This window comes from Eleutherodactylus coqui, chromosome 9 (assembly GCF_035609145.1).
Source record: "Eleutherodactylus coqui strain aEleCoq1 chromosome 9, aEleCoq1.hap1, whole genome shotgun sequence".
In the NCBI taxonomy this organism is placed as follows: Eukaryota; Metazoa; Chordata; class Amphibia; order Anura; family Eleutherodactylidae; genus Eleutherodactylus; species Eleutherodactylus coqui.
The window spans coordinates 74,692,572-74,718,685 of NC_089845.1; the positions used below are offsets into that span (position 1 = coordinate 74,692,572).

A 26,114-nucleotide genomic window follows, 5' to 3' on the forward strand; every position below is an offset into this window, starting at 1 on the left:
GGCATGGTCATCGGTGTTACACTAACCGGGACCAGCATTTTCCAAAATTGTCACCCTTGTGGAGTTCTCTCATGCAACGGTGTCAAGAATATACTGAGAATAAGCAACATAGTGGTTAGCAGTATTGTCTTACAGCACATGAGCCCTGGGTTCAAACCTGACCAAGAGCAACATCTGCATGAAGTTTGGATGTTCTCATGCCTACATGGGTTTCATCACATACTAATGGATGAATTTAGATTTTGAGCCTCAATGTGGACAGTGACCAACATAGGTAATGACAGTCTCTGTGAAGTATTGTGGAGGTTGTATGCACTATACAAATGAATAAAATAAATTACATTTTCATTGTGTCATGCGGATATGAGGGTCAGAATGTGACGCAAGCAGCAGTGTCGGTGTTAGGTGTCATCAGTTCAAATTGTTGGAGTAATGGTGTGGGAATATTTTCTTACCACACTCTGGGTCCAGTATTCCTTCAGAAGGATTTCAACACCAAGTGGAATTCATGCCACAATGAATTACTGCAGTTCTGAAGGCAATATTAGGTTTATTGTGCTACTAGATTGGTGTCTCTAATAAAGTGGTCAATCAATGTATCTATCCTAAGAGGAAACATATAAAGGGCATAACATAAGGGCAAATTAAATTGAGTATGTGGTCTTTTTCTGCTATCAATTGTCTATGTTTCTACAAACAAGGTTATCGAGCAGCTATTTTTTATGTTGAAATCAAGAATTAATTTGTGTGTTCTATGGAATATCCATAATTTTCTTACAATGTATTTGTACTTGCCAGGATGTTTCAAGATGAAGAATTGGAAGATTCCGAAAAATTTTACGTTGGGCAGCCACGTTTTCTGCAGCTTATTTATGCACTTTACAATACCTTAGTGGCCAGATCAGAAATGGTTTGCTATTTTGTGATTATCCTCAACCATATGATCTCGGCTTCCATAATAACATTAGTTCTCCCAATTCTGATATTTTTGTGGGCCATGCTGTCTGTGCCACGCCCCAGTAAACGGTTTTGGATGGCTGCCATTGTGTATACAGAGGTATGTAATGTTCCAGTCTTATGCATGTGATTCTGAACTAAGCCGTTAACTACTCAAGTGCTCATCCAAATGTTATAGTTCAAATTAGGTTCATGTGGCCACATTTTAGCATCTGTATTGCATTTCAAAGCAGCAAGATACAGTTCAAATAAGTCTAAGTTCACTTGATGCATATGGCGGATGGGAGTTTCTTAAGTTGTTAATAAGGACACTAAGATGCCTTTATGGATGTCTGAATGGAGCCTGAGTATTTATTTATAAAACTACACTTTTATCATTTTTGCAATTTTATTTGTAATGAGCCAGAGCAGAATGATCTAATATCATGGTGGCAATGTCCTACTCCCACCCGGCTACACCACAGTGAAATAGTGGGGGACGAGATGATAAGGGCTGGTCTCTGCTCCTGGGGAAGTTGTAGTGTAGGTCCCCCAGTAGAAATGAGCTCTCAGAGTCAGGAAGGGGATTAATAAAGAAAAGCTTGCTTTTTTCATACAGTTGAATACAGGGTGATGTCCAATACAGTCCACTTTTGGGCCCTATTCTTTTTAATATATTTTTTAATAACCTGGTAGAAGGATTGCACAGTAAAATATCAATATTTGCAGATGACACAAAACGATGTAAAGAATTTAACACAAGAAAGGACACAAGGCGGCTGCAAGAGGATCTGGATAAGTTGGGGGCTGGGGCAAAAAAGGGAGGTTTAACACTGATAAATATAAAGTATCACAGTATAAAACAGTTTCATGACACACTTTACAGAACACACCTATTTTTCCCAGGACTGGATTAACACTTAAAACTGACCGTTCTGAGTCACTACATTACTTATAATAGGTTTATAATCATAGCAGGATATATATAACCAAAGTGTGCTCCACGGTATTGATTTTGCCAAGAGTTCAAGCTAAAATGGCTACATTTTAGGCTAAATTCAGAAAAAGTTTTGTCTGTGTTGTAGATGTTAATAAATGTACATAAAACCTTCTCCATAACTGATTTTACAGCTTTCAGTGCTGTTTCTAATGCAGGTAACAATCGTTATCAAGTATTTTTTCCAGTTTGGATTTTTCCCATGGAACTTCAATTTGGAACTGTACAAAGACAAGCCTTACCATGTCCCTAATATACTTGGTGTGGAGAAGAAAGAAGGATATGTACACTACGACTTGGTTCAGCTCCTTGCTTTATTTTTTCATAGATCTATTTTAAAGGTATCACCGATATGACCCAATACTATATAGTTGTTGTAATAATGATTATAGTAATTTAATACTATTATTATTATGCTGTCTATTTACTAGGAACATCAGATTCTTTCTTCTGGTATTTTTCCCTCACTTTTGGTGTGTGTGTGTTTTTTTTGTTTTTTTTTTGGGGGGGGGGGTCCATGCTGTTTTTTTTTCTTATTTCAGGACTCAGTTGGACACATTTATGACATGGTCTAAAAGAGCAACTGTTTTACCAATAACAACCAATCACAATGATCTTTTCATTTTGAAATAGGATTATGATGAATGAAACCTGCACCATTATTGGGCAACAGTTTCTCTTTTAGACAAGTTCAGACAGTTTCGTAATTCTGCAACAGTATGCTTTAGATTTGACATTTGTAGTTTTGGTTGACAAAAAGTGGAGCTTCCTTTTAAATTTGATAACCACCCAGACCTGTATAGTAAATATTCAAGCAATGATAACGCAAACACCCAGCAGGAGCCACGGGTTGGTCACAGAGCTCAAGGTATATATGCCAAATATAATACCGTGTTTCCCCGAAAATAAGACAGTGTCTTATATTAATTTTTGTTCAAAAAGGTTTAACTTTTTTACATGTATAGCTGCCTGGAAACTATTTAAATTGACTTTTTTAATTAACTGTTAGCAGGGCTTAATTTTGGAGTAGGGCTTATATTCCAAGCATCCTCAAAAAGCCTGAAAAATCATTTTGCATCCTCAAAAATTCTGGAAAATCATGCTATGTCTTATCTTCAGGGCATGTCTAATTTCAGGGAAACAGAGTAGCAGTGACCAAGCAATGGATAGAATGAAGATGCAGCTCCTTTGTCTATGAGGAAATTTGGTCTGGGAAATTGCAAACTATGTTTGTCCTTAGTTGTATTGATTACGTTTGTGTTTCTCATGATTACCTGAACATAACAAGAATGCCTCTATTCTGTTAGTGTCATGGTCTTTGGGATGAGGATGATGTGATTGACCATGCCACCCACAAGGAAGACACAGATGGTGAAATTTCAGAAGGATCAGGAAGAAGAGATTCAGTTGGCTCTTTAAAATCTGTCAACCTTGCAGCATCTGTAGAATCTATTCACGTCCATTTCCCAGAGGAGAAGGCAGCTATTAGAAGAAAGAGTTCCAGCAGTGGCTCCCAAATTTCACACAGGTCTAGTTACTCCTCACACAGATCAAAGAGAGGTAATTGTCAACCAGTACAGTATTAGACATTAAACTTCTATTACTGTTAAAACAGCATGTAAGGCCCTAAAAGTACCCTGTCACCCTCATCTCATCCCCAAAACTAACTTTACCATTTGGCAGGGGATGAAAAATCAATCACTGCTAATGCCCTCTTTTCCTAATGAGCCCATAGACCTCTGCAGATAGATTAGAAAGTTATCACACCCTATATGCAAGTAGGCAGAAAAAAGTCATCTAGCCAAGAAGAGTCGGGCTGATTCATGAGCTCCTGAGCTTACCACATCCTTTCATCCTAATAGACAGAGTTTCCTGAGTAATGAGGGGTGTGATGAGCTGTTAATACAGAGAAAGTGGGTGTGGTTATGTAGGCAACTTAATCAGCATAAGTCTCCTCTGTGAGATGACTCTTTTCTGCTCATTTGCATGTGGATTAGGATAACTTTAGAGTCTAACTGTGGAGGTCCATGGGCTTATTAGGAAAAGAGTGGCCAATAGAAGTGATGGATTTATCATGTACTGCTGGCCAATGAAGTCATTTTTGGGGATAAGATGGTGGTGACAGGTTCCCTTTAAACAGTCATCTTGTGTTTGCACAAACAAAGAAGCATTTTTTTACATAACGTACATTATGATCCTGTTGAATTTTATTTGTGACTGCACACGAATATTTATTAATGGTTCTGCCCTTAGACTAATTTTTACTGACATTTTGCACCTAAGAGTGCACATTTGAAGGGAATGCGCCATCAGAAAATGATCTATTATAGAAATCAAATTTTTAATTTAAACATATATCTTGAGAATTATTGGTGATTTTTAAAAAATTTTCAATGTCACAATCTATATTAAAGAAAATCTGAAAATCCTGAAGATTTTATGCTGACGACTAAACCCAATAATAGTCTGAAATTTCTTTCTTCGGCCCCCTGCGTACGGGCGGAAATTCCGCGGCGGGATTTCCCCGCAGAATTTCTGCCCGTGGAAGCTGCCATAGGATTGTGTTAGAAAACGCAATCCTAGGCAGACGGCCGCGATTTGTCTGCGCGAACTCACGCGCAGAAAACAAATCGCGGCATGCTCTATTTCTGTGCAGGGCTGGCAGAGCCCCGCACAGAAATGTCACTACCCAGCCGCAGGCTCCGCTGTGCGCATGCGCCGGCTGCCCGGCAGCCGGCACATCAAAGAGCCGGAGCCGCAGGAGCAGGTGAGTGCCACGCTGGTCTCTGCAGGGACTCAGGTCGGGCTCCGTTGCGAGAATTCTCGCAGCCGCATCCGACCCGGCCATCTGCAGGCAGCCTTCAGCAGAGAAAACCTCTCAGCAGTCATCTCAGTATCATCGCAGGCAGGATTACACAGAAAGGAGACACATACATAGATTACACAGGAGCCACCATTAACATTAGACGATGATCACAGTTTATCTGCTTCCCCTCCCTGCACAACGACTTCTGCACAGCTCACAGAATATGTCTAGAACCGTTTCCCATAGAAGTCAATGAGTCAGCTCCTGTCCGTTGTGTAAATGAGTGTTCCCCAACTCCAGTCCTCAGGGACCACCAACAGGTCATGTTTTCAGGATTTCCTCAGTGTTGCACAGATGATGTAATTATTGTCGGTGTCTCAGACATTGCCACAGGTGTTCTTACCATAGGATATCCTGAAAACATGACTTGTTGGTGGTCCCTGAGGACTGGAGTTGAGAAACACTGGTGTAAATGACCCATGAGTTCTGCTGTAAAGCATCTCTAAATACTGTCAACTGCATTTTCAACAAAATGGCAGTCCCCATAGTAATGTACAAGACCATAGAATAAAAAATCCAGATTAAATAACTGTCACTATCTGGATTCATTTGTAAAAAACAATACAGGTGTAGACAAAAGAGAGCAGCAATACAGGGTGCAGGCGTTGTTATCCCAGCCTATTTGTGTTAAATTATATGGAATCAGGCTCATTTTTGTAATCAGTCACATATCTCAGTCATAAGGTTGTATTACTGTTCCTTCCTTCTGAGTTTATGCAGCCATTCTTAGCTGCAACATTTTAAACCAAGGGATCAGTTCACTAATCCAGATGAACGCTTTGAAATAATAATCCTACAAATTGACATACTTTTCCCATAAAATGTTTGATAATTGTTGTAAATAAGTGAGCTTCTCAGTGTATCTTTCAGTGTTTCTGTGTTTTATGGGTTACCTTAATTTCATTTTTTGACTTATGATTATGTCTTATAAATAACTGATCATAATTTGCTTAAAGATTTATAGAGAATTTTAAGAAACCTAATATATTACATTTTGGGAAAGCAAACATCAGACATCTATACATTCTTTTTATATTACAGGTAGCACCAGCACAAGAAACAGCAGTCAGAAGGGAAGCAGTATAGCGAGTATCAAGCAGAAATCGAGAAAAGAATTGTTGATGGAGAAACTTAGGGAGACACTTATAAAAGCTAAAGCGTTCACCATTAAAACGTAAGAACTTTTTAATTTTTCCTCTGCTTGTTGGACTGGAAAATCCTGAATACTTAAAACCAGAAATCTAATCCCACAAAATGTTTTCTTCCTAAATATTTTAAATTTTATACAATCTATAAGACTGAATTTTCTATTAGTCATAAGAGGCTCATACCTATTTGCAGCCCTGCAGGAAAGGGCTGCTGATCGTCATCATCTTGGCCGGAATTAGTGCACTAGTCTCTATTGAACCTTTATGCACATTACACTGCAGCGCTACACTATAAGAAATGATATAATAGTTTTTAAATGGACTGTCCCATAACTATATTTTAGATTTCTGTGTTAGATCATTACATGCACAATTTTCTATTGAAATATGTGTTTTGGCATTCCTTGCTGTTTTTTGTTTTATTTCTTCTTAAAACATCCACCTAATGTGCATTCCTGGTATCTGCTATTATATCACTGATTTCAGTACACATATCCCTTTTGGCTGATCTGCACAATTCAGGTAGTACGACAGCTGTCTGACAACCAGCACCAGACATCATGGTTGCCAACCGTCCAAACATTTCTGGACAGTCCTTAAAATTGGGCACCTTTTTCCAAGTGTCCATGAAAAAAAATTCAGATGTTTCTGTGATTTTTTTTTTGAGGCTCATGGTACTTGAGCGGGTTATTGTGAGTACTGTTTATGATTTCATGTCAGTTTCTGACCTTTAGGCCTTAGTCACACGGGCGCATCGGCACCCGTACACCGGCGCCGATGCGCCCGTCTGACTGTCAGTGAGAAGACGGACGTACCTGCAGACGGCCGTCTCTCTGCAGCGCTGGAGGAAAGAACATGTGACCGGCTCCATTGCCGGTCATGTGTTCTTTCCTCCAGCGCTGCAGAGAGACGGCCGTCTGCAGGTACGTCCGTCTTCTCACTGACAGTCAGACGGGCGCATCGGCGCCGGTGTACGGGTGCCGATGCGCCCGTGTGACTAAGGCCATAAACATCTATCACTCAGTCTTTATCATACAGTATGGTTTTCCAACGAGTCCATAAAAATTTTGGCTGTCCATGATTTCTTTTATAAGTTGTCCTTTAAAAGGAAAAGGTCAGGTCGGCAATCCTGCTGGACATTTTAGGACATTCTGAAAGGGAATCAAAAGAACTGTTGGGGAACACCATAATACGTATGTAACAGTATTATCTACACAGAGTAGCAATTAAAAAAAATAGTTCGCATTGAAAATTTGTTACCTTTTGCATAATTTAACAGAGAAATATACTATTAAATTGTTGAACAGCCTCTTTAATTGTACCAAACTTGGCCATATCTGATAAAACTACAGATATGCTTGCCCGGAGCAGCGTTACCAATTCTGCTTTTTGCTATGGTAAACAGTCAATAAGTTTGACATCTTAGACTATGCTCTGTTCACACTATGCTTGTGGTGTGATCGCCATATACACTGGGAATGCTACTGTCTAATATGCCAAACTACAGTAGTACATAACTTACTAGAAGCTGACATATGCCATAAGAGTGTGCCTGAAGAATACGCTTGTAGGTGGTAAAAGATGTTTTGTGTATGAAATAGTAAGTTCACATACAAAGTGATGAACCCACACATTGGGGCAGATTTACTAATATTATCTATCAGACATTGTGGATTTAGACTAGATCTTAAAATAATCCAGATTCATCATGCTAATTCGGATAAATCGTGAGTATCGTTAGACACCTTTGTATAACATTATACCATCTATTGATTAGCTTAGTTTATACCGTTTTTTCCCTAAAATGTTGGTGCATTTGGCTCACAGCGTCATGTTCAGGTTACACCGCTTTCATCGTAAGCCACACCCCTTTTGGACATGATAGAAAAAGTGTCTAAAACATATAATAAATGTGGTACAAGTCATGTAAGACAGTTTGTGGTGCAACTTTGCCATGGTAAATCTGTCCCACTGAATTTTGTTAATGTTCTTGGGCTTTCTATCTGAAGAAGAAATATTATGGTGTAACCTGTTTCTTCCAAATATCAGTAGTTAAATTGTATCATCACATGTTTCTAGAATGCAATTAGATAAAATGTTGTGTAACCTATATGATAAATGAATTGGAACAACTCACGGACCTTAACTCATTGGTGATTATTTTTCTTCTCCTTCCAGAATCCTTCAGATATATTTGCCAATCAGACAATTTTTCTACAACCTCATTCATCCAGACTATAGTGCAGTGACAGACGTTTATGTCTTAATGTTCCTGGCAGATACTGTAGACTTCATCGTAATTGTATTTGGCTTCTGGGCATTTGGAGTAAGTTATCATACCAAAGAAAATGCCAAGCATCTAGTAAGCAAGTGAAATTAATAGTTTCAGGAGTGCTGATCCAATAAGTGGATATTGTAGACAGAGGAAAAGCAAGAAAATGCATACAGTGCTGTGGATGAAGTATATGACATTTTGGGGGGAACAATATGGACTTTGTGCATTGCATAATAATGGAACTTTCCTGAGATTCCTATTGATGGGATATAGAAGATAATGATAAGTTGGGATGGATGTATTAGTTTCCTCCAACAAGGCCTACATTTTTAATAGAACATCCTCGGGACTTTTCGCACAGGACGGAATATTTTACAACAGCGTTGCAGAATATGCTCTCCTGCTTGAATATTCAGTCCCAAAATCTGCACTGCTAATATGTGGATTTTGGAATTGAAGATAGCAGAACCCTGTAAGCACCTCATCAAGATCCATAGTTAGTGCTGATTTTCTGCAATGGGAAAATCATATCAAGTTCTGTGTCAAAGTCCACTGTATTGGGGCGGATTTTGATGCAGATTTTGAAACGGATCCACAGCGGACTTCACCCCTTTAACTGAAGGGGTGAAAACTGCTGTGAATCTGCATCAAAATCTGTGCGGCTTGTGATGTGGATTTTGGTGTGGATCCGCACCAAAATCCTCCATGTGTCAAGCACTCTAGTATAGTTTTTTGATGAGTATTGGTAATAGATAGATACTTTATATGAGCACTGATAAACCACATTAAAAGCTTTTACCTGTATTTATACATTACATTTCACTTAGCTTTTAACAGGTTCACTGTGTGAAAATTAACCCATTAACGACCGATCATGGTAAATTTACGGCACTTGGTCCTGGGCTTTAATCTCCGCTGAAAGCAAAAGTACAGCCCAGGATTAAAGCTCCTATTCTTGCAATCAAGCAGGAGCAGGTCGGGTCCTCCACTGTCAGACAGTAATATAAACAGTTTTATAAATTGGATGTGGGATAGCAAATATGTTCCGATATACTGTAGAGATGAAAGAAACTGCGCAAATATATATTGTCTGCAATGCAACTAACACTACATCTATATGTTTAGAAACACTCGGCTGCTGCAGACATTACTTCGTCTCTATCAGAAGACCAGGTACCAGAAGCGTTCTTGGTGATGGTTTTGATACAGTTTGGCACAATGGTTGTGGACCGTGCGCTCTATCTCAGAAAAACCGTGATGGGCAAAGTGATATTTCAGGTTATCCTGGTGTTTGGTATACATTTTTGGATGTTCTTCATCTTACCTGGAGTAACAGATAGGTAAATAACTACTTGTATGTGTGTTTTCTTGGCATGTCATCTCTAGACCTGGATCAGTCCAGTATCATGTTGTTTTGTTTGTTTTTTAGGAAATTCAGTCAGAACACTGTTGCACAGCTGTGGTATTTTGTGAAGTGTATCTATTTTGGACTATCCGCTTATCAGATCCGCTGTGGATACCCAACACGTGTTCTTGGAAACTTCCTCACAAAAAGCTACAATTATGTCAATCTGTTCTTATTTCAAGGGTAAGTAGCCATGTACTAAATGTAATGTATTAAGTGCAGAGTCTGTAAGGTCAGGGACAGTCATAGACACACACGCACACACTATATATACAGTGTGTGTTTGTGTGTGTGTGTGTGTGAAAATTTGTGAATTTCAAAAAGAAAGCAGACTTTGTTCTTTTCTGAACATGATGGTGTTTTTTTCACCATAGTCAGTAGGAGAATCACAGTGGCATTAGGCACAGAGCAGCTGATAGAAAACTAATTAAGGGTGGTGCACACAAGCGCATTGCAAAATATACTTACCCATGCATAACTTTATGGTGCAGTGAATGAGGATACTTTGCATGCCTGTGCACAATACTATGCATATTTGCGCATGCACCGCTAGTTCAGATCGGTCTGCCAAGTCTGAGGACCCTTGCACTTTGGATCAGGTTTTCATTAAGAATACCTCTGTACTTTGCTCCATTCAGCTTTCCATCAACATTGGCCCGTCTCCATGTCCCAGTCACTGAAAAAACGTCCACCTCCATGCTTCACTGTAGGGATGTATTGGGCAGGTGATGAGCACTGACTGGTTTCCTGTAGAAAGAACGCTTAGGATTAAAGCCAAAAAGTGCAATCTTGGTTTAATCAGACCAGAGAATCTTGTTTATGAGAGTCTGAGAGTCCTTTGGGTGCTTTTTGGAAAGCTGCAGACATGTTTTCATGTGTCTTTTACTAAGGAGAAGTTTCTTCTGGCCACTGTGCCATAAAGTCCAGATTGATGGAATGCTGCACTTATGGCTGGCGTTCTGGAAAGTTCTTCTGTCTACACACAGAATCTTTGGAGCTTAGCCAGAATAACCATTCGGTTCTTGGTCACCTTTCCCCCAATTACTCAGTTTGGTGGATCAGTCAGCTCTACGAAGAGCCTTGGTTCTTCCAAACTTTTTTCATTTAAGACTTTTAGGTGCAACTGTGCTCTTGGGAACCTTCAGTGCAGAAAAAAAAAAATGTGTAGCTTTCTCTAGATCTGTGCCTCTACACAATCCTATCTCTAAGCCCTACAGGCATTTCTTTCCGTCTCCTGTGACCTGTGAGACTTTATATTAACAGGGATATGTGTTTTAAATTTTATTTTCAATCAACTGAATTTACCACAGGTGTACTCTAGTCAAGTTGGAAAAACATCCCAAAGAAGATCAAGACAAATGGGAAATTTCAAGTGTCATACCAAAGGGTCTGAATACTTATGTCAATGACTTAGAGCATAGGTCATCAATATCGTGGACCCGGAAAACTCTTTTAACTAGAAAATTGTGGTATTTCCAAATGGGAAGTGGATTGAACATATCAGAGACATGCAACTCATATGTGCAAAAGAAGAAATGTGTTCCGCAATGTGTTTTGGATTACTTACTAATTCTGCCATTCAGTCCAAATGATGTGTTATCTTTTTCTTCAGCTTTCGCCTGGTGCCATTTTTAACTGAGCTGAGAGCTGTCATGGATTGGGTATGGACTGACACTACACTCAGTCTTTCCAGCTGGATCTGTGTGGAGGATATTTATGCTCACATATTTATACTAAAATGCTGGCGTGAGTCAGAAAAGGTAAGGAATTCACAGTCATTAGGTTGGAATGTTAAAGGAAACATGGCTTATGGTTTAATTTCAACACAAACAGTACAACTTCTCTAATCTACAATATTGTAAAAAAAAAGGTGTTTTTGCTACAGACATCTTGTTGTTATATGCTCTATTTAGCTAATTAATTTAAGTAGGGTCCCTCGATTGATAACTCTTGATCAGCCAAAGCTGGTAAAACTAGTAAAGCTTAAGTCTCCATCATGTTTCATTATTTTTCATAATGTGATTGCTCTCCGTAAGAGAAACCAAGTAATCTTGTAGATATGATACCTTTTAATGGCCAACAAAAATACATGATGTTATAGCGAGTTTTCGGGTTCTTATCGACCCTTCATCAGGCTAATGTAACTAGTTTGGATGGCACACAAATATAATTCCCATGACTATTTAGTGCTGAGGCCAGTGACTGGCTGCAGTGGCCATGTGTATACCGATATGTCACCACTGCAGCCAATGTAAACAAAGACTGGTGGTGAGCACAGCAGCCATGGAGCTGGACCAGTGGGGGATCGGAGTGCTGAGTATGGCTTTGCTGATTAATCTTAGCTGTTTTCTGCCTTATGCTCAATTTTTAAATAACTTCATAAGCTTCTTTAACAAACAGAACACATTTTATTAGTAATGAATACAGAAATCCAGGTAGTTCTAAAGTTTTCTCTTTTGTTGCAAAGATAGATAGATAGATAAAGTTTATTCAGTCATTGACAAATTCAGTTATGCTGTATCCTGTGATTCTTGGGAAATAGGGTGTTATAGCAAAGACATTGCTGTAAATTATATTGATTGGTGCATATATGCGAAGAATCTATTTTTTGAGGCCAGACTATTTATTCTTAGGTTGCACTGACCAATGTACACAATCACATATCTATGGGCTAATTCCCACGGGCGGTTTTCCGTTGCCCCACAGCTATTAGGTTCTATTGAATTCTGCCCCGTGAATTCTTTCGTACTCACCCGCGGCATGTTCTATTTGTGTAGCACAGCGGAAGATAGCATGAAAACGCTTCCCCGCCTACCGCTAGCCGCGTCATATGACGCGGTGAGCGTGTCATGTGCTTTACTGCGCATACGCGCCGTAGTGTCATGCGCAACGTCGAGCGGCGGATCCGGAGGTAAGTATGGGATCTCTGGGGGGGTGTCGTGACGGGCTCCGCTGCGGTATTCTGCTTGCGGAGCCCGTCACAGCCGTGGGCATTAGGCCTTAATGTGTTCTTGATTTAATATGAGCACAAAAATAACATGTAATATTAACCATTTTCATCTCAAGTACCAGAAAGATAACTCTCATTCCTGAAATTGGGATGATTTAGTGAATCCTGCACTGAGCAGGGGATTGGACCTGATGACCCTGGAGGTCCCTTCCAACTCTACCATTCTAGGATTCTTAAAGCAATAGAAGCTAATGCAGAATTGTAAATGCATGTGGATTAATTACCATATTCACTTTCCCTCTCTGCAGAGGTATCCGCAGCCACGGGGTCAGAAGAAGAAAAAAGTAGTCAAATATGGAATGGGTGGCATGATCGTTGTTCTTCTGATATGCATCGTTTGGTTCCCTTTGCTTTTCATGTCTTTAATAAAATCAGTTGCTGGTGTAACCAACAAGCCACTGGATGTGTCCATTAAAATATCTCTGGGAGGTTTTCAGGTAAACCTGATCAGCAATAACATTTGTTATTAAAGAGTTCACTTAAGTTGTTCCGGATTATAAAAAAGGGATATGCATTTTTTCCCAGAAGCAGCACACTTGCTGGTATCCTAGTTCAGCACCATGCTTAGGTTGGGTGTGAGTGTTTTAATTTAAGCACAGTATCAGGGGGATTGTCAAAAAAGCGCTAAACATATAGGTTAGTACAATTTTCAAAAGTGCACAGAAACTATTTTAGTAAATTTTACTGTGTGCAGATCACGTATACCTTATTGTGCTATGTATAGGGGGATTACCCTGAATTAAAGAGTTAATGTCACCTCTCCAATCAGACAATGGTCGGGCATGATGGCATTTATTTGTGGGTGCATCTGTCATGGCATCTAGATATGTCATTGCAGGATCCTGAGCCTGAACCCTCTCAGTCAATCAGAGGTCTAGTGTCCCTATTACAGTCAGAAAGTTTTGTTAAACTTTAATTAATATGATGTTTGACGCTGACATCTAAGGATGCCCTAATATGGACACTGCACAAAAGCACCAAGACAAAGTAAACTTGCATTAAAAACTAATGAACTGTGGTGGAATGGCTTTTTCTCTGCATTTTCCCCAAATAAAAAGATATAATGTATATAGCACAAAAGATGACATTTAAAAATATACAACTTTTACTTCAAAAACAAGACTCCACGCAGCTGCGTTGACCTAAAAATAGAACTAATGACCAATGGAAAAGAAACTTAGGGTAGATTTATCTAAAGTAGCCCTCTCTCTAGGCCTGGAGAAACAAAGATGGCCGAACGGCTTCTCTGACTCCCTGATGCACACTGTGCGTAGTATGCATTGGTAGTCTAAGACACTGCATGCTGTCGTGACTGGTCAGTGCTACTATGTAGACAGCGCTAAGGGCTCCGTCACACGGCATGTTTGCGCGTGCATTTCAGTGGGCAATATTTACACACGCAATACGCAGAGAATAAAACCGATTGTTTTCAATGCATTCATTCTCACTTCCACTTTTGTGCACGCAAAAATGAAAACGCAACATGCTGTATTTTGGTGCACATTTGCGCACCAAAGACACCATAAGAGTCTATGGGAGGTGCACACCCACTCAATAAACTGCGCTATTTCACAGGGAATTGAAAACACCGGGGATTAAGACTGCACAGCCTTTAAAATCACAGCGTGGGTGTGTCCCGCACCGATGGGAACAGTTCCCGGCGGTGCAAAAGTAAAATGCTCAGAAATGCATGCAACAGTGCGACGTTCACAGTGCAAGAACGCTGCGCATGTGCTCATGTGAAGAGGCCCTTAGACAGAATATTAAAAATGCTAATATTGAGGAAAAGTTTACAAACTTGTTTTTTTTAACTGCAGTATGTCAAATATTTTGGAAGCATATTTGCAAAATTTTGCAAGTTTCTGAGCAATTTAGGTGACATACTAGTTTAACGTTAATTTAAAAAATTTGGAAGTATAGTTTTTAATTTTCATTTATAATGAATTTTTAGCTTGTAGACATTGTGTTGATGATTAAATTAATTGATGTAATAGCTAATTTGTGTAATAAATTAATTAATGTTAGGGTACATTCGCACATAGTGGAATTTGTGCGGATTTTGACGTGTATCTACAACAGACTTCACCCCTACATTTGAAAGGGTGAAATCAGCTGATTTTGTCACAGACTCTGGGTGTGGATTTCTAACAAAACCTACATCACAACATATGCTGCAGATTTTGATGCGGTTCTGCACCAAAATCCACTGTATGTGGCGTAACATTTGTTCCTTTTGGTGCAAATCAATAGTAGGTTTGTCCAGATTGATTTGCCTAAAAAAAGCGCAGTCTATGCCACAATTCTGGCCCAGCACCAGTACTAAAAGTGTCCCACCGCGAATAAATAGTAACAAGAGAATCCAAATCAATACTGGGATAAATATAACCCTGTTTTTTGTAACGAGGGCTGTAGATCATTAGTGGGATCGATGCGTCTTACCAATGAAGTAACAGTGACATGAATTTAAGGACTCTGTTTACCTTGCAGCCTATTTTTACGATGAGTGCACAACAGAACCAGCTAAAAGACGTGGATACATTATACAAGTCATTTATGAAGGGTTTCAGTAAAGACACAGTAAGTTACAGTTAGTTGTGTACAGATATTAACTCATGTAAAGAATCACATTCAGCTTTGTCATTATATAATTCCGTAAACCTTCCTTTGTACTGGTCATATAAAATGTGTGGTGGGCCGCACCTTTGTTTCTGTTTTGTTTTTCTTCAGATTACATGTAAAATTCTGTGTTGAATAGTTGTATAAAATGTCATTGGGATCAGAACTCCAAATGTGTTTGTTGTCTTATAGAGGTAAAGGGCTTCTCTAGGATTTAACATTGATGATCTATTCTGATGTGATTGGAGCTGAGATGCAATACCAGACACAACCATATGCATATACCGTAGATGAGAAAAGAGCCTTAGGGCTGGTTCCCACTAGTACAAGAGATTTCTGTTCCTCTGCAGGGGTGTAACTATAGAGGATGCAGGGGATGCGGTTGCACCTGGGCCCAGGAGCCTTGGAGGGCCCATAAGGCCTCTCTTCTCCATATAGGGAGCCTAGTACTATGAATAAAGCATTATAGTTGGGGGCCCTGTTCCTCTGTTCCGTTTTTGGAGCAGAGAAATGGAAATCAAACTGAATTAAGATTTTTAGTTTTGTTCCCCTTTGATTTCAATGGGGTTTTTTTTACTGCAAAAATAGAACAGAGGAACAGAAGTGCCTTATATCACTGAAACATTTTGTTGAATAGCTTATTATTATCAACATTGCAATCACAATCATTGCAGGTGGTATTTTCTATAAAATACACTGTAGTGATATCATAACTGTGAAAATGAAAGCTCAATTTTAAAAAAATCACAGAACTATGCAGCATCCTGTACATTTCATGTATTCTTACAGACAGCGCTCCAGTTTCTGGAAGGATATGGAACGGAAGACATTACCATTGCAGAATTAGAGGGGAATTCAAATTCTTTATGGACTATTAGCCCTCCAAGTAGAATATCAATGATTAACAGTCTTAAAACTCTGGACCATGACTTCACACTTGTCATCTCTTGGACTATTCAGCGGTAAGTAACACTGACCAGCATGTATATATGCATATGTATCTATTCATGCATGCGTTTGTAGAACGCCAGTGATTGTGCCATATAATAAGTAATTTTGCTCTTTACTCTTTTCTATAGATTATCCCTATACTATGTGCCTGTTGCTTTGTTATTTGCTTCTTTTGTGTCCAGTACATATCCACTGCATAAAATCTGGACCAATAATCTTCCAATGCTGGTGCTATGCTCTAACGCTGCATTGGCTATACAGAAGACCGAGGCTTCTACTCAACTATTTCCATTTAAATGAATAGAGCAGCCCCGCACATGTGCAACCACTTATCCATTCAATTTAACATCACCGTTAGAAGAAGAGGGGAATTACAGGATACCGCTTCTCAGGATTGGTGGGGGTTTCAGTGGTGAGACCCCCACTGAACAGACTTTTATCACCTTTTTTGTGGATAGGTGATACAAGTTATTTTTGGTACAACCCCTTTAAATGAAAGTGTTGCATTTCAAAGAGTTACATTCTATATGTAATTCGTCCTTTGTATATGTTACCAATATGACAGCATTGTATTTTGATGATGTTTTTCTTTAAGTGAACATCTAAGCAGCAGAGTCAGAAAGCATTGTAACTATGATCCGATTGTGTGAGTTCATATCTTCACTGACACAGTCAGCAGTAACATAGTTTGTCTCTTCTGCACATTAATTTAGAAATATGAGTCTTGGAGCAAAAGCAGAAATCACCGGGGAGAAACAAACTTTTTCTTTGTCCAATGAAACACGGAGGGAAATTGCACAGATGATGGAATCGAATGATACAAAGCCAATGTGAGTATACCATAAAAATAACCTATTCTAATGATCATGTGATTGGTTATATGCATTCACACTTATCAGCATATTAAGCTTTATGCTGACAGGTGGTTTTTGGGAGTTTTGCACTTTTTGGTATCTACAACAATTTTCATACTTTTGACATGTACAAATAATAGTTACATTTCAAAACTAAAAAACTCCGACTAAGGCCTCATGCAGACGGCTGGGTCGGATTCAGCTGCAAGAATTCTCGTAACGGGATGCAAGCCGTGCCCCTGCAGTTACCCCCGCGGCTCACCTCCTCTGGCGTCTCTGCTTTGCTATGTGACGGCTGCCGCCCAGCTGGCATCTGCGTAGAGCAGAGCCGGCATGTCAGAGGGTACGTTTCTGTGCAGGCCTCTGTAAGACATGCCGTGATTTGTTTACCGCACAGGTTTTCATGCTGTCAAATCGCGGATGTCTGCATAGGATTGCATAAACTCATGCAATCCTACAGCAGCGTGCACGGGCGAAAATTCTGCGGCAAATCCCACTGCGGAATTTCCGCCCGTGTGCATTCAACCTAAATCCCCATACCTATGTATTTTCTGAAGTAGATACCTTGCAGATTGTTTAGAATATAACATATGCGCCCAGTTTTCTCTACACTCTATCATTTTAGCGAGTATGTTATATTCTAATCATTCTTTACCCCCACTTGTTGGGGGAGACTTTTCTTTTTTGCATATGCTGCTCTCCACTAATGTGGATTCTATGAGGGGTTGAGAAGAATTCCCAGAGGGACACTCCCTAGGAACATTATCTGCTTGTTTTCAAGGCACTGTCCTTATTGTTTTTCTATACGGTATATCTTGCAGATTGTCAAAATCACTCGCAGACCTTTATACACATGGGCACCTTCATACTCTTTTGTGTCAAAGTTTAATATTTGTTATCAAAAAGATGCTTAATTAATTATTTATATTAGTGGCTAAAAGTGTGATTCAAACTAAATGCACAAAAGTAAAAGTTCAACCTGTATAGAGTTCATATATACAACTTATGGTTGTGTTTGCATACACATATCTTCAGAAAATCACTAGAATTGAGTTCAGCCCTAAACCCTACATATTTCTTGAAAGCAGACAACTTGCTGATTGATAGTTATGTCCACCTTAATGTAACTTTCTGACAAACAGAAATAAGTTTAAAAAATGCATTATAACATAATTTGCGCCTGAAACATCCAAAGCAGAGGTATACAACCAAAAACAATGCAAAAGTAATCAGTCAGGGTGCACAAAGTTCATATGTACCACCCTTCTGGGCACACACGGGTGCTCCAGCAATAGACGAGAGCCTTTGAAGCAGGTAAATATGCATTTTTCTTTATTTTACACAATGTTAAACCTGAGAACTTGTAAGTCCCAGAAAACCCCTTTAATCATTTATATACGCAAGCACCTTCAGGCAACCTTGCTGTAAATAGTGATAATTAGTAAAAATAGTATGAAAATACAGATTTGGAGCTAAAATGCTTACCCGGACAGACCATTTATGCAAACGATACAGTCTAGAATAATTGTAGGCTGTGAGGAGTTCACAGATGCCACACGTCTATGTTCACAGCTCTGTTAAAGAAACACGAAAACTACAGGAATGTGCCAACCAATTCTTGCATGGCAATTAAATTAAGGATTATCCATATTAATATTATCAATGCAAATGTAACTCTGTCTGTCTGGTGTTTCACGGCTAAACTGCGGAAGCGATTTTGATTAAATTCGGCAGGGAGATAGCTTGCATGTTGAGGAAGGATATAGGCTACAGTTTAACCTGCAAATTTATAGAGTTCTTTGGGGAGCGTGACAAGACAGATTTATTTGGTGATGCGAAGGCGCACCTTTGCTCCGCCACCGATGCTGCACTGTGCGGTGAGGTGGAGGGGAAGGGAGTGCACATCATAAGCTATGCCTACACAAACGGGTAGAAACGTGAGGGCATACGTCATTGCTGCACATATGCGATTATTAGGTGCAGTGGAAGGGAAGGGGGTGCATATCATAAGCCAGGCCTCGCCAAATGGGCAGATACGTGAGGGCTGACATCATTGCCGCATGTATGCACTTATTAAGCTAGCAGGGATACCCGGCATTGCCCGAGATTAAAACTTGAATGAAGGACACATTAACATGGATTGAGATTTTAAAGAAAATCTGTGTTGCCCATAGCAACCAATCACAGCGCAGTTTTCATTTTACCTCAGCAGTATTTAAGTTTCAATACACAGCAAAACACAGATTAGATAAGTCGCGGGTAACAAGCTAGTATAGATATATAATTTTCCACCTCCTATACAAACTATAACCCTGTAAATCCCAAAACCTAATGTCATGTGTTAACTAAGGTTGCTTTCAGCCAGCGTAACATGTGCGCTCTTTTGCTATACTATTAGTGATGCATCACCTGAATCTCCGGAGGCTCATCAGAACCAGAATTAGAACACTACAACTCTGGATCTGATGAACTGCGGGAGGATCATTTGTCATGTCTGTAATACAAGTGCAAAAAAACCCCGTGTTGCTCTCATCTGAAAGTGCCCAAATGCTGATGTTTTTTCATGGAGTTGAAAACAATCGTTTATGGTAACAAGGGTGAAAATATGTTTTTCCTGTGTCAGAAATGTATTAGATATTACTTTCCAATGATCACTATACCAAGAGTGCCTAACTGGTATCACTAAAAAATCGTTAGCATACTTTATGATAAAGTTCTGGGTACAGACAGAATGGGGCAGTGTAAAAGGTACACGTTTTATTGATGTTTGTGTATGTGTGTGCACAGATATTTGCGCAGTTTAAGTGATGCTGTTGTCTAGACTGGTAAATGTCTAGGTTGTGGAGTCAGTAAACAGCCAACTTCTGCAAAGAAGGGAGATTAGATGAGACAATGCTCATGTGACAATCAGAGACGAAGGGGGAAAAAATGAACAAAAATGGTAGTTAGCCTTTCCCCCTAGAATTAAGTACAGTTATACAGGGATAGAGAGGAGGATGTATCTGCAACAGAACCTGAGATAGACTGTGTAGAAGTACAGTTGGGTGTGAGAACTGCAGGTATATGCAGCTCCCACTTCATTTCTCACTTCAATCTCCTGGATCTCAGGCTGTCTGTTGATTAGAACCACAATCCTAGTTTTGTTTTAAAGCCAAGATTATTTTAAACAATCCCAAGATCCATGCTCTAGCTAGTATGCAGACCCATTAATAGCAGGGAAGTATCTCACAAGTCCTTGGCTACTGATGTGCCTCCCTGCAAGGACGTAGGAGATACATCCATGGCAGGAAGAGAGTTGAAAGAGTCTTACCAAAAGCATGTTAAAAAGACTCAGTAGTAAATGTAAAATACATCTTACTTCTATCTGAAATATGATGACCTGCAGTTACAAGCTTGATAGCTGAAGAGAGAACCTGATAACTACATGTGCCCTTATGATTCCAGTCAGACATAGTGTTGGCATGAAAACCATGTGAGGACTCAAATATGTAAATGCAAGAATATCTTCGTTTGGACTTGAATGTGTGTGCATATGTAAAATGGGTTACACACGACTGTATATATACCTGCCACTTTTATAATACAGAAGATTTAGAACACAATATTTTGGCATGTTATTTCGAGCAACCATATCTTTGAATTTTTTTCCACATTTAAAGGGGCTTTCCATAATAAAGGGGATTTTAGATTTGTTGAAAAAAAGGATGCTACATCTGATTTCAGCATTGAGATTTTCCAACTATATTGCAAGATTCCTGGCCCTTTCTTAGTTATTGACCATATATTAGGCCTAGTTATTGGTTAATGTTTTTTTGTAGAGCTGATTGGTGTCAGTGTTGCTCTTAAATATCTGGTTTATTTTCTGTTTTGCTAGAGTTCTTCCATATATATATCCATGGTATATCAAAGCACCAAGTGATTCTATAGCAAAGCCGATAATGCAGCTTCTGAGTAAGTATTATGTTGTGTGAAATGTGAATTCAGGTTAGAATCAAATGGTAAGAAGCACAAAAACCACTTGGATGTTTTCATGCTCAATGTTTCTTCTGTTCAACAGACCAAAAATTTGTAAATATTACTGCAACTCTCCAGAGAAATGGGACTGGTGATTTTGCTCGAGAGTGGTGGGTTCTTAATCAAACTAAAAGGTACACCAACCCAAGTTACACCAACTCTAGCTTGGAACTATTTGTTTTCAGCGATAAAGTCAGCCCTCCTAGCCTTGGATTTTTAGCTGGTTACGGGTAAGCATCTTCAGATCCAAACAAGATTTAGGAGTTCTACATACAAATATAGATTTCTGAAAGTACATACTCATATTTTTCAGCTTTCAATATCTGTTTACATAGTGACACTGTAGACTTCTCCACCAAAAGAAAACTATACTTTAGGGTGCGTTCACACGAGCGTGTTTTTGTGCGTACATACGTACGCACAAAAGCACGCTTCTATTTGCACCAATGCATTCCCTATGGTGTGTGCACATGCCTGTACTTTGCAGGTGCGTGCCTGCAAAGATAGGACATGCATGCATTGTTGCCGGCGGCTCCATTGAAAACAATGGTCTGCTGGCACCCCTGCATTCTTTTTCAGGGAAGGGCTTTTTTTTATACACTTTTTTAAATGGCTTTTCAGGGAAGGGCTTATGAAGCCCTTCCCTGAAAAGCCATTGACGGGGATGCCGGCAGCAGGATTCTCTACCGCAGCTGTCATGTGTGACAGCTGTGGTTGAGAATTAAAGAATTCCTCTGCTGCATCTGCCAACTAGCGGGGGTGAAGGAAACATCTGGGTTCACGGCAGCGGCGGAGAGGTAGGTTTTTTTTGTTTTGCACTAAAATGTTTCTTTTTCAGGGAAGGGCTTATATGTAAAGCCCTTCCCTGAAAAAGAATGCAGGGGGCCGGCAGACCATTGTTTTCAAAAACACGCTCCTGTGAACGCACCCTTATTGTGAACATACAACTATAGTTTTCTGCTTTCTGACAAATCTTTCAACTTCTTCTTAGTTCGGGATTCACTTCTGGCTTCGGCTCCAAAAATACATTATAACCCACACATGATTCTAGCCTTATGGCATATGACTAATAGACATTATACTCTTTGCCCTCATTCTTAGAATAATTCTGATCATGGCAACATTGTTATTTTATTCAGGATTCAAGTGAATCTCCATTATTTCATTTTTAGCTCCAAAAGTCTTTGCTGATTAATTTCGTAACATGTCTTCATATGGGATTGCAGCTTCTTTTTTTAGACCCAGCGCTCCAGATCTCCTCCATGCAATAGAGTTAAATAATCATTCGGCCTGCAGCAACCATTGGAGGAGCATAAATCTATGGCTGCGTGAAGGCTGTCCCATCCTATAAAGCTATATTTCATAAGTGCTTAAACCTCTCATTGCACGTGTTGTCACTCCTGAAACTTACGTGTATCAGTTTTAGCATCATCTCCAATTTATAGAATTCTTCTATTTTTTAGGAGAAAAAAGTTATTTTTCTAATTTGTGTTAGTTGAATAAATATTCATTAGCAACGGATCAAACGGATGTCTATATAATCATACTTGCTTTCTCTTATATAGTCTCTTCATAATGTGTGGCTAAGCCTACATTAGTGTTCACACTAGCATTCAAAGCCCTATGCCCTAACACCTAACACACCATCTTCATAAGCTAATAAACATCTAGTAGCTAATGTTTGTTCTTAAACATGTGTAACATGATGTATATTTGTTCTTTTCAGAATCATGGGATTGTATGCTTCTGTGGTACTCGTAATAGGAAAATTCGTACGAGAGTTCTTCAGTGGAATATCCCACTCGATTATGTTTGAGGAACTACCAAATGTGGACCGCATCCTAAAATTGTGCACAGACATTTTCCTAGTAAGAGAGACTGGAGAATTGGAACTGGAAGAAGATTTGTATGCCAAGTTAATATTCTTATACCGGTCACCAGAAACTATGATCAAATGGACAAGAGAAAAAAATAAATAATAATAATGAACTCAGTGATTAAGTTGACTTCATTTGGATTATTAAAAGCACAATATTGTCATAGCTCTCTGACGAGCTTGGACTCTCGCAATTAACAAGCAGTTACCGTTACAGTGCAACAAAGTTAACAGAGGGTCAGGTATTTTTTGGATCGGAAGCCAACAATATCACAGTAACTTTTCTTAAGATATCTAAGTCTTCTTTGAAGGGATGACCAGTACAAAGCAAAAGTGGGAATACAGTTATACGACTCTACAAGGGTGTCTTCAGCAAAAACATCTCCTGGAATGTGCATTATGCTGCTTTAGAGTGTCCTAGACCCTTGAAATGGCAGTCGGTTATCTTTTTTTTTAACATTCTGACAAGACCTGCTGCAGCAAACAGTAAACAAGTGGCTGCACAATTGCTTGTTATAGGGAAACATTATTTATGCGTTAAAGCCTCACTCCACATACTGAAATACACAAACTGACAATCTTGTTAACTGCCTTATTTTCTTGGACCTTCCCTACAGAATATTTTCATCAATGATTTGACTTTTTCTCAGGAAAATAAAAGAAATATACACAAAAAACAATAAAAATAAGTAATATAGAGATAGTGCGAGGCCATTTTAACAGATGTTCCTTTAAATTGAATATATCCTAATCAATTGTTACACTGTTGTTAGTGGCTAATAGGTATGCCTCTAACTTGTACTTACAATACTGTACCTTACTAGGGCTTGTTCATTTTGGGGCACATTTACTAATCCTGTCTAATAATTAGATATTCTAACTTTGACCAAACAGTGTAAAAATATGCCAAATGTATCACGGTGGCTCTTGTTAGATGATAGATTTTGTACATCTTTAGTCTCTTTTGTCAGACTTCATGCCACCTATTGCTTGGCTTATTTTGGACATTGTGTTTAAGCCATACCCATTTGCAAGTAAGCCACACTCTTTTCTGCTCAGTGGAATCCCCATGTCAATCTTTTAGGTGCATTTGCTTCCTAATTTTGTCTAAAACGTGATGTAACATTATGCACTAGAGATGCGTGAAACTTTGGCACATTTTACAACAAGGTCTAAGCACGATCACATTAGTAAATCTGCCCCTGTTTTTCTAAATGTAGAAAGAAAATGTTTACATGACATATTGACCTTTCTTTTTTACTATAGTCTTATTTTTATGTCCATCAATCAAAATGGCCTTGACTTATTTATTTCTTATATCAAACTTCTACAGTCTCGATCTAGGGAATGTCACAGTGTAAAATGAGATGAAAATGGATCAGCAGCTGTTTAAAAAACAAGTGGGAAAAGTTAGTAGTTGGCTAGTATTAAAGTGCACACTATCTCGTTTGCTGTTTCTTGCTTACAATCAGCATATAGATTTACTTGAAAACTATGTCTTTATTTGCAGCCAAGAGAATAGTAAAATACTGGAGTTCTTCTTTTTTTTTTTTTCTTTTACCTGAACATTCCTTATAATTTAATGAAGGGCTACTAGTTAATAAACACTGTTTGTAAATTGAAATATGTAATATACGAAAGGCATGCACTTATATAGTTCTCAGTGTGGCCCAAGTTATAGTGAAAACTTGCAAATATTTTTCCAGGGCTCAATTGTTACTGCTCATTATGTCATTTTATTCATTCATTCCTTCTTTCATTCTATCAATCATTCTTTTTCTATGGGTTAAATTGTCATGTATGCACTACAGAGCAGGTATTTTTTTGACTATCAATAATTGTGAAACTGTTCCTCTAAGTAGATATCATCTGTACAAATAGTAGTGCAAGTAACTGATAGTGGCAACAGTTGTAGCAAGAATATGTTACTAAATGTTGGATTTAACCCATTGCAATACAATTTTAGATTCAGGGTTTCCTAGGGGGCTTTTTCTTTCTGCCATTATACAATGGCACCATCTGTTGGCTAGAGCCAGTACTGCAGTATGGGACATGCTGGAGAGGCCCCCGACAACAGAGCGGAAAGTAATATACAGTAAGATTACCCTGCCAGATGTCTTTCGACATCAAAGCTGTACAGCCTTCAATCAGAATGTCTTCAGACGTCAGACAGTGGATTGGAAAGGGTTAACATAATGGCTGCCTTTATTGCTTGTAGGTAACTGGTACACTCTAAGCAGCACCAGGATGGGGTAAATCAGTGTGGTATTCACATGGTCTTGGATTTCACTGTCATCTGCAGTCATTACCATCAAGAGTCCAATACATAGTATATAGGATATGGTGCAATTTAATATTTCACCTAATATTAATTTTTTCAGTCTTCTCACCGAAGAACAATGATGTTTAAGGAGAACCTCTTCTGTAGCTTGCTGCTATAAGTGGACCCTTTCATATATGTCATTAAACAAGTCATTTAGAGAGAATGTTTTAACCACTAAATTCTAGCTATGAAGTCATCATAATGTAAATTCAAATGATGAGCTGTTCCCTGGAAGTTAGAATGACCATAAAAGTATTTATTTCTCTATGTTATTGATTTTAAAGAATTGTTTTACTTCCTTGAATCTCACATTGCATGATGAAGCAGCAGGTGCTATGGTCATATAACTGCTGTAATATTTTACTGATAATGGATGACGTTTGTAGAATACTGTTTGCGTGACTTGGGACTTTTCCAATGGCTGCTTTTTTCTTACAAAGAAAACATTTTAAAATAAATTTTTTTCACAATCTGTTTTTTTGTCATAAATCTTAACAAGACAATGGAAACACGCAACAGCTGCGAGGGTTCATTCACACAAGCATTTAGTCTGCGGTCAAGTTTTCCATGTCTCTGTTCCATTTTTGGCGCAAAAAGATGGAATTAAAATTGAATTAGATGGTTCTGTTTTTACCACCAAATAATTTTAATGGGTTTAAAAAAAAAAAAAAAAAAACATAAAGCGAACTGTAAGCCTCAAGTTTGCTTCCTTTCCATTAGGTTTCCATTTTCTACAAGAACAAATAGTGCTTCAAACTACTCTGTTTTCCAGTAAAAAAAGACGGAAGCCTACCGAAACGCTAACAGACGGCAAACCAATTTTTCAGAAACCCATTATAAGCA

At 38.8% G+C, this 26,114-nt stretch overlaps 1 protein-coding gene across 6 annotated transcripts in view; it reads left to right on the forward strand.

The window, feature by feature from the left end:
- The window catches only part of PIEZO2 (piezo type mechanosensitive ion channel component 2), a 346,396-nt gene extending 320,653 nt beyond the window's left edge, over positions 1–25,743 (forward strand). For all 6 annotated transcript variants that reach the window (XM_066579538.1, XM_066579535.1, XM_066579540.1 and 3 more), the window contains 15 exons: positions 799–1,057; positions 2,092–2,274; positions 3,241–3,493; positions 5,841–5,973; positions 8,126–8,273; positions 9,348–9,562; positions 9,652–9,810; positions 11,240–11,387; positions 12,886–13,074; positions 15,125–15,214; positions 16,043–16,215; positions 16,918–17,034; positions 20,933–21,009; positions 21,116–21,302; positions 22,799–25,743. In XM_066579538.1, coding sequence (XP_066435635.1) covers positions 799–1,057; positions 2,092–2,274; positions 3,241–3,493; positions 5,841–5,973; positions 8,126–8,273; positions 9,348–9,562; positions 9,652–9,810; positions 11,240–11,387; positions 12,886–13,074; positions 15,125–15,214; positions 16,043–16,215; positions 16,918–17,034; positions 20,933–21,009; positions 21,116–21,302; positions 22,799–23,051 — 2,584 coding nt within the window. In that variant the 3' untranslated portion in view covers positions 23,052–25,743. The remainder of the gene's footprint in view (positions 1–798; positions 1,058–2,091; positions 2,275–3,240; positions 3,494–5,840; positions 5,974–8,125; positions 8,274–9,347; positions 9,563–9,651; positions 9,811–11,239; positions 11,388–12,885; positions 13,075–15,124; positions 15,215–16,042; positions 16,216–16,917; positions 17,035–20,932; positions 21,010–21,115; positions 21,303–22,798) is intronic.
- Positions 25,744–26,114: the final 371 nt, after the last annotated feature.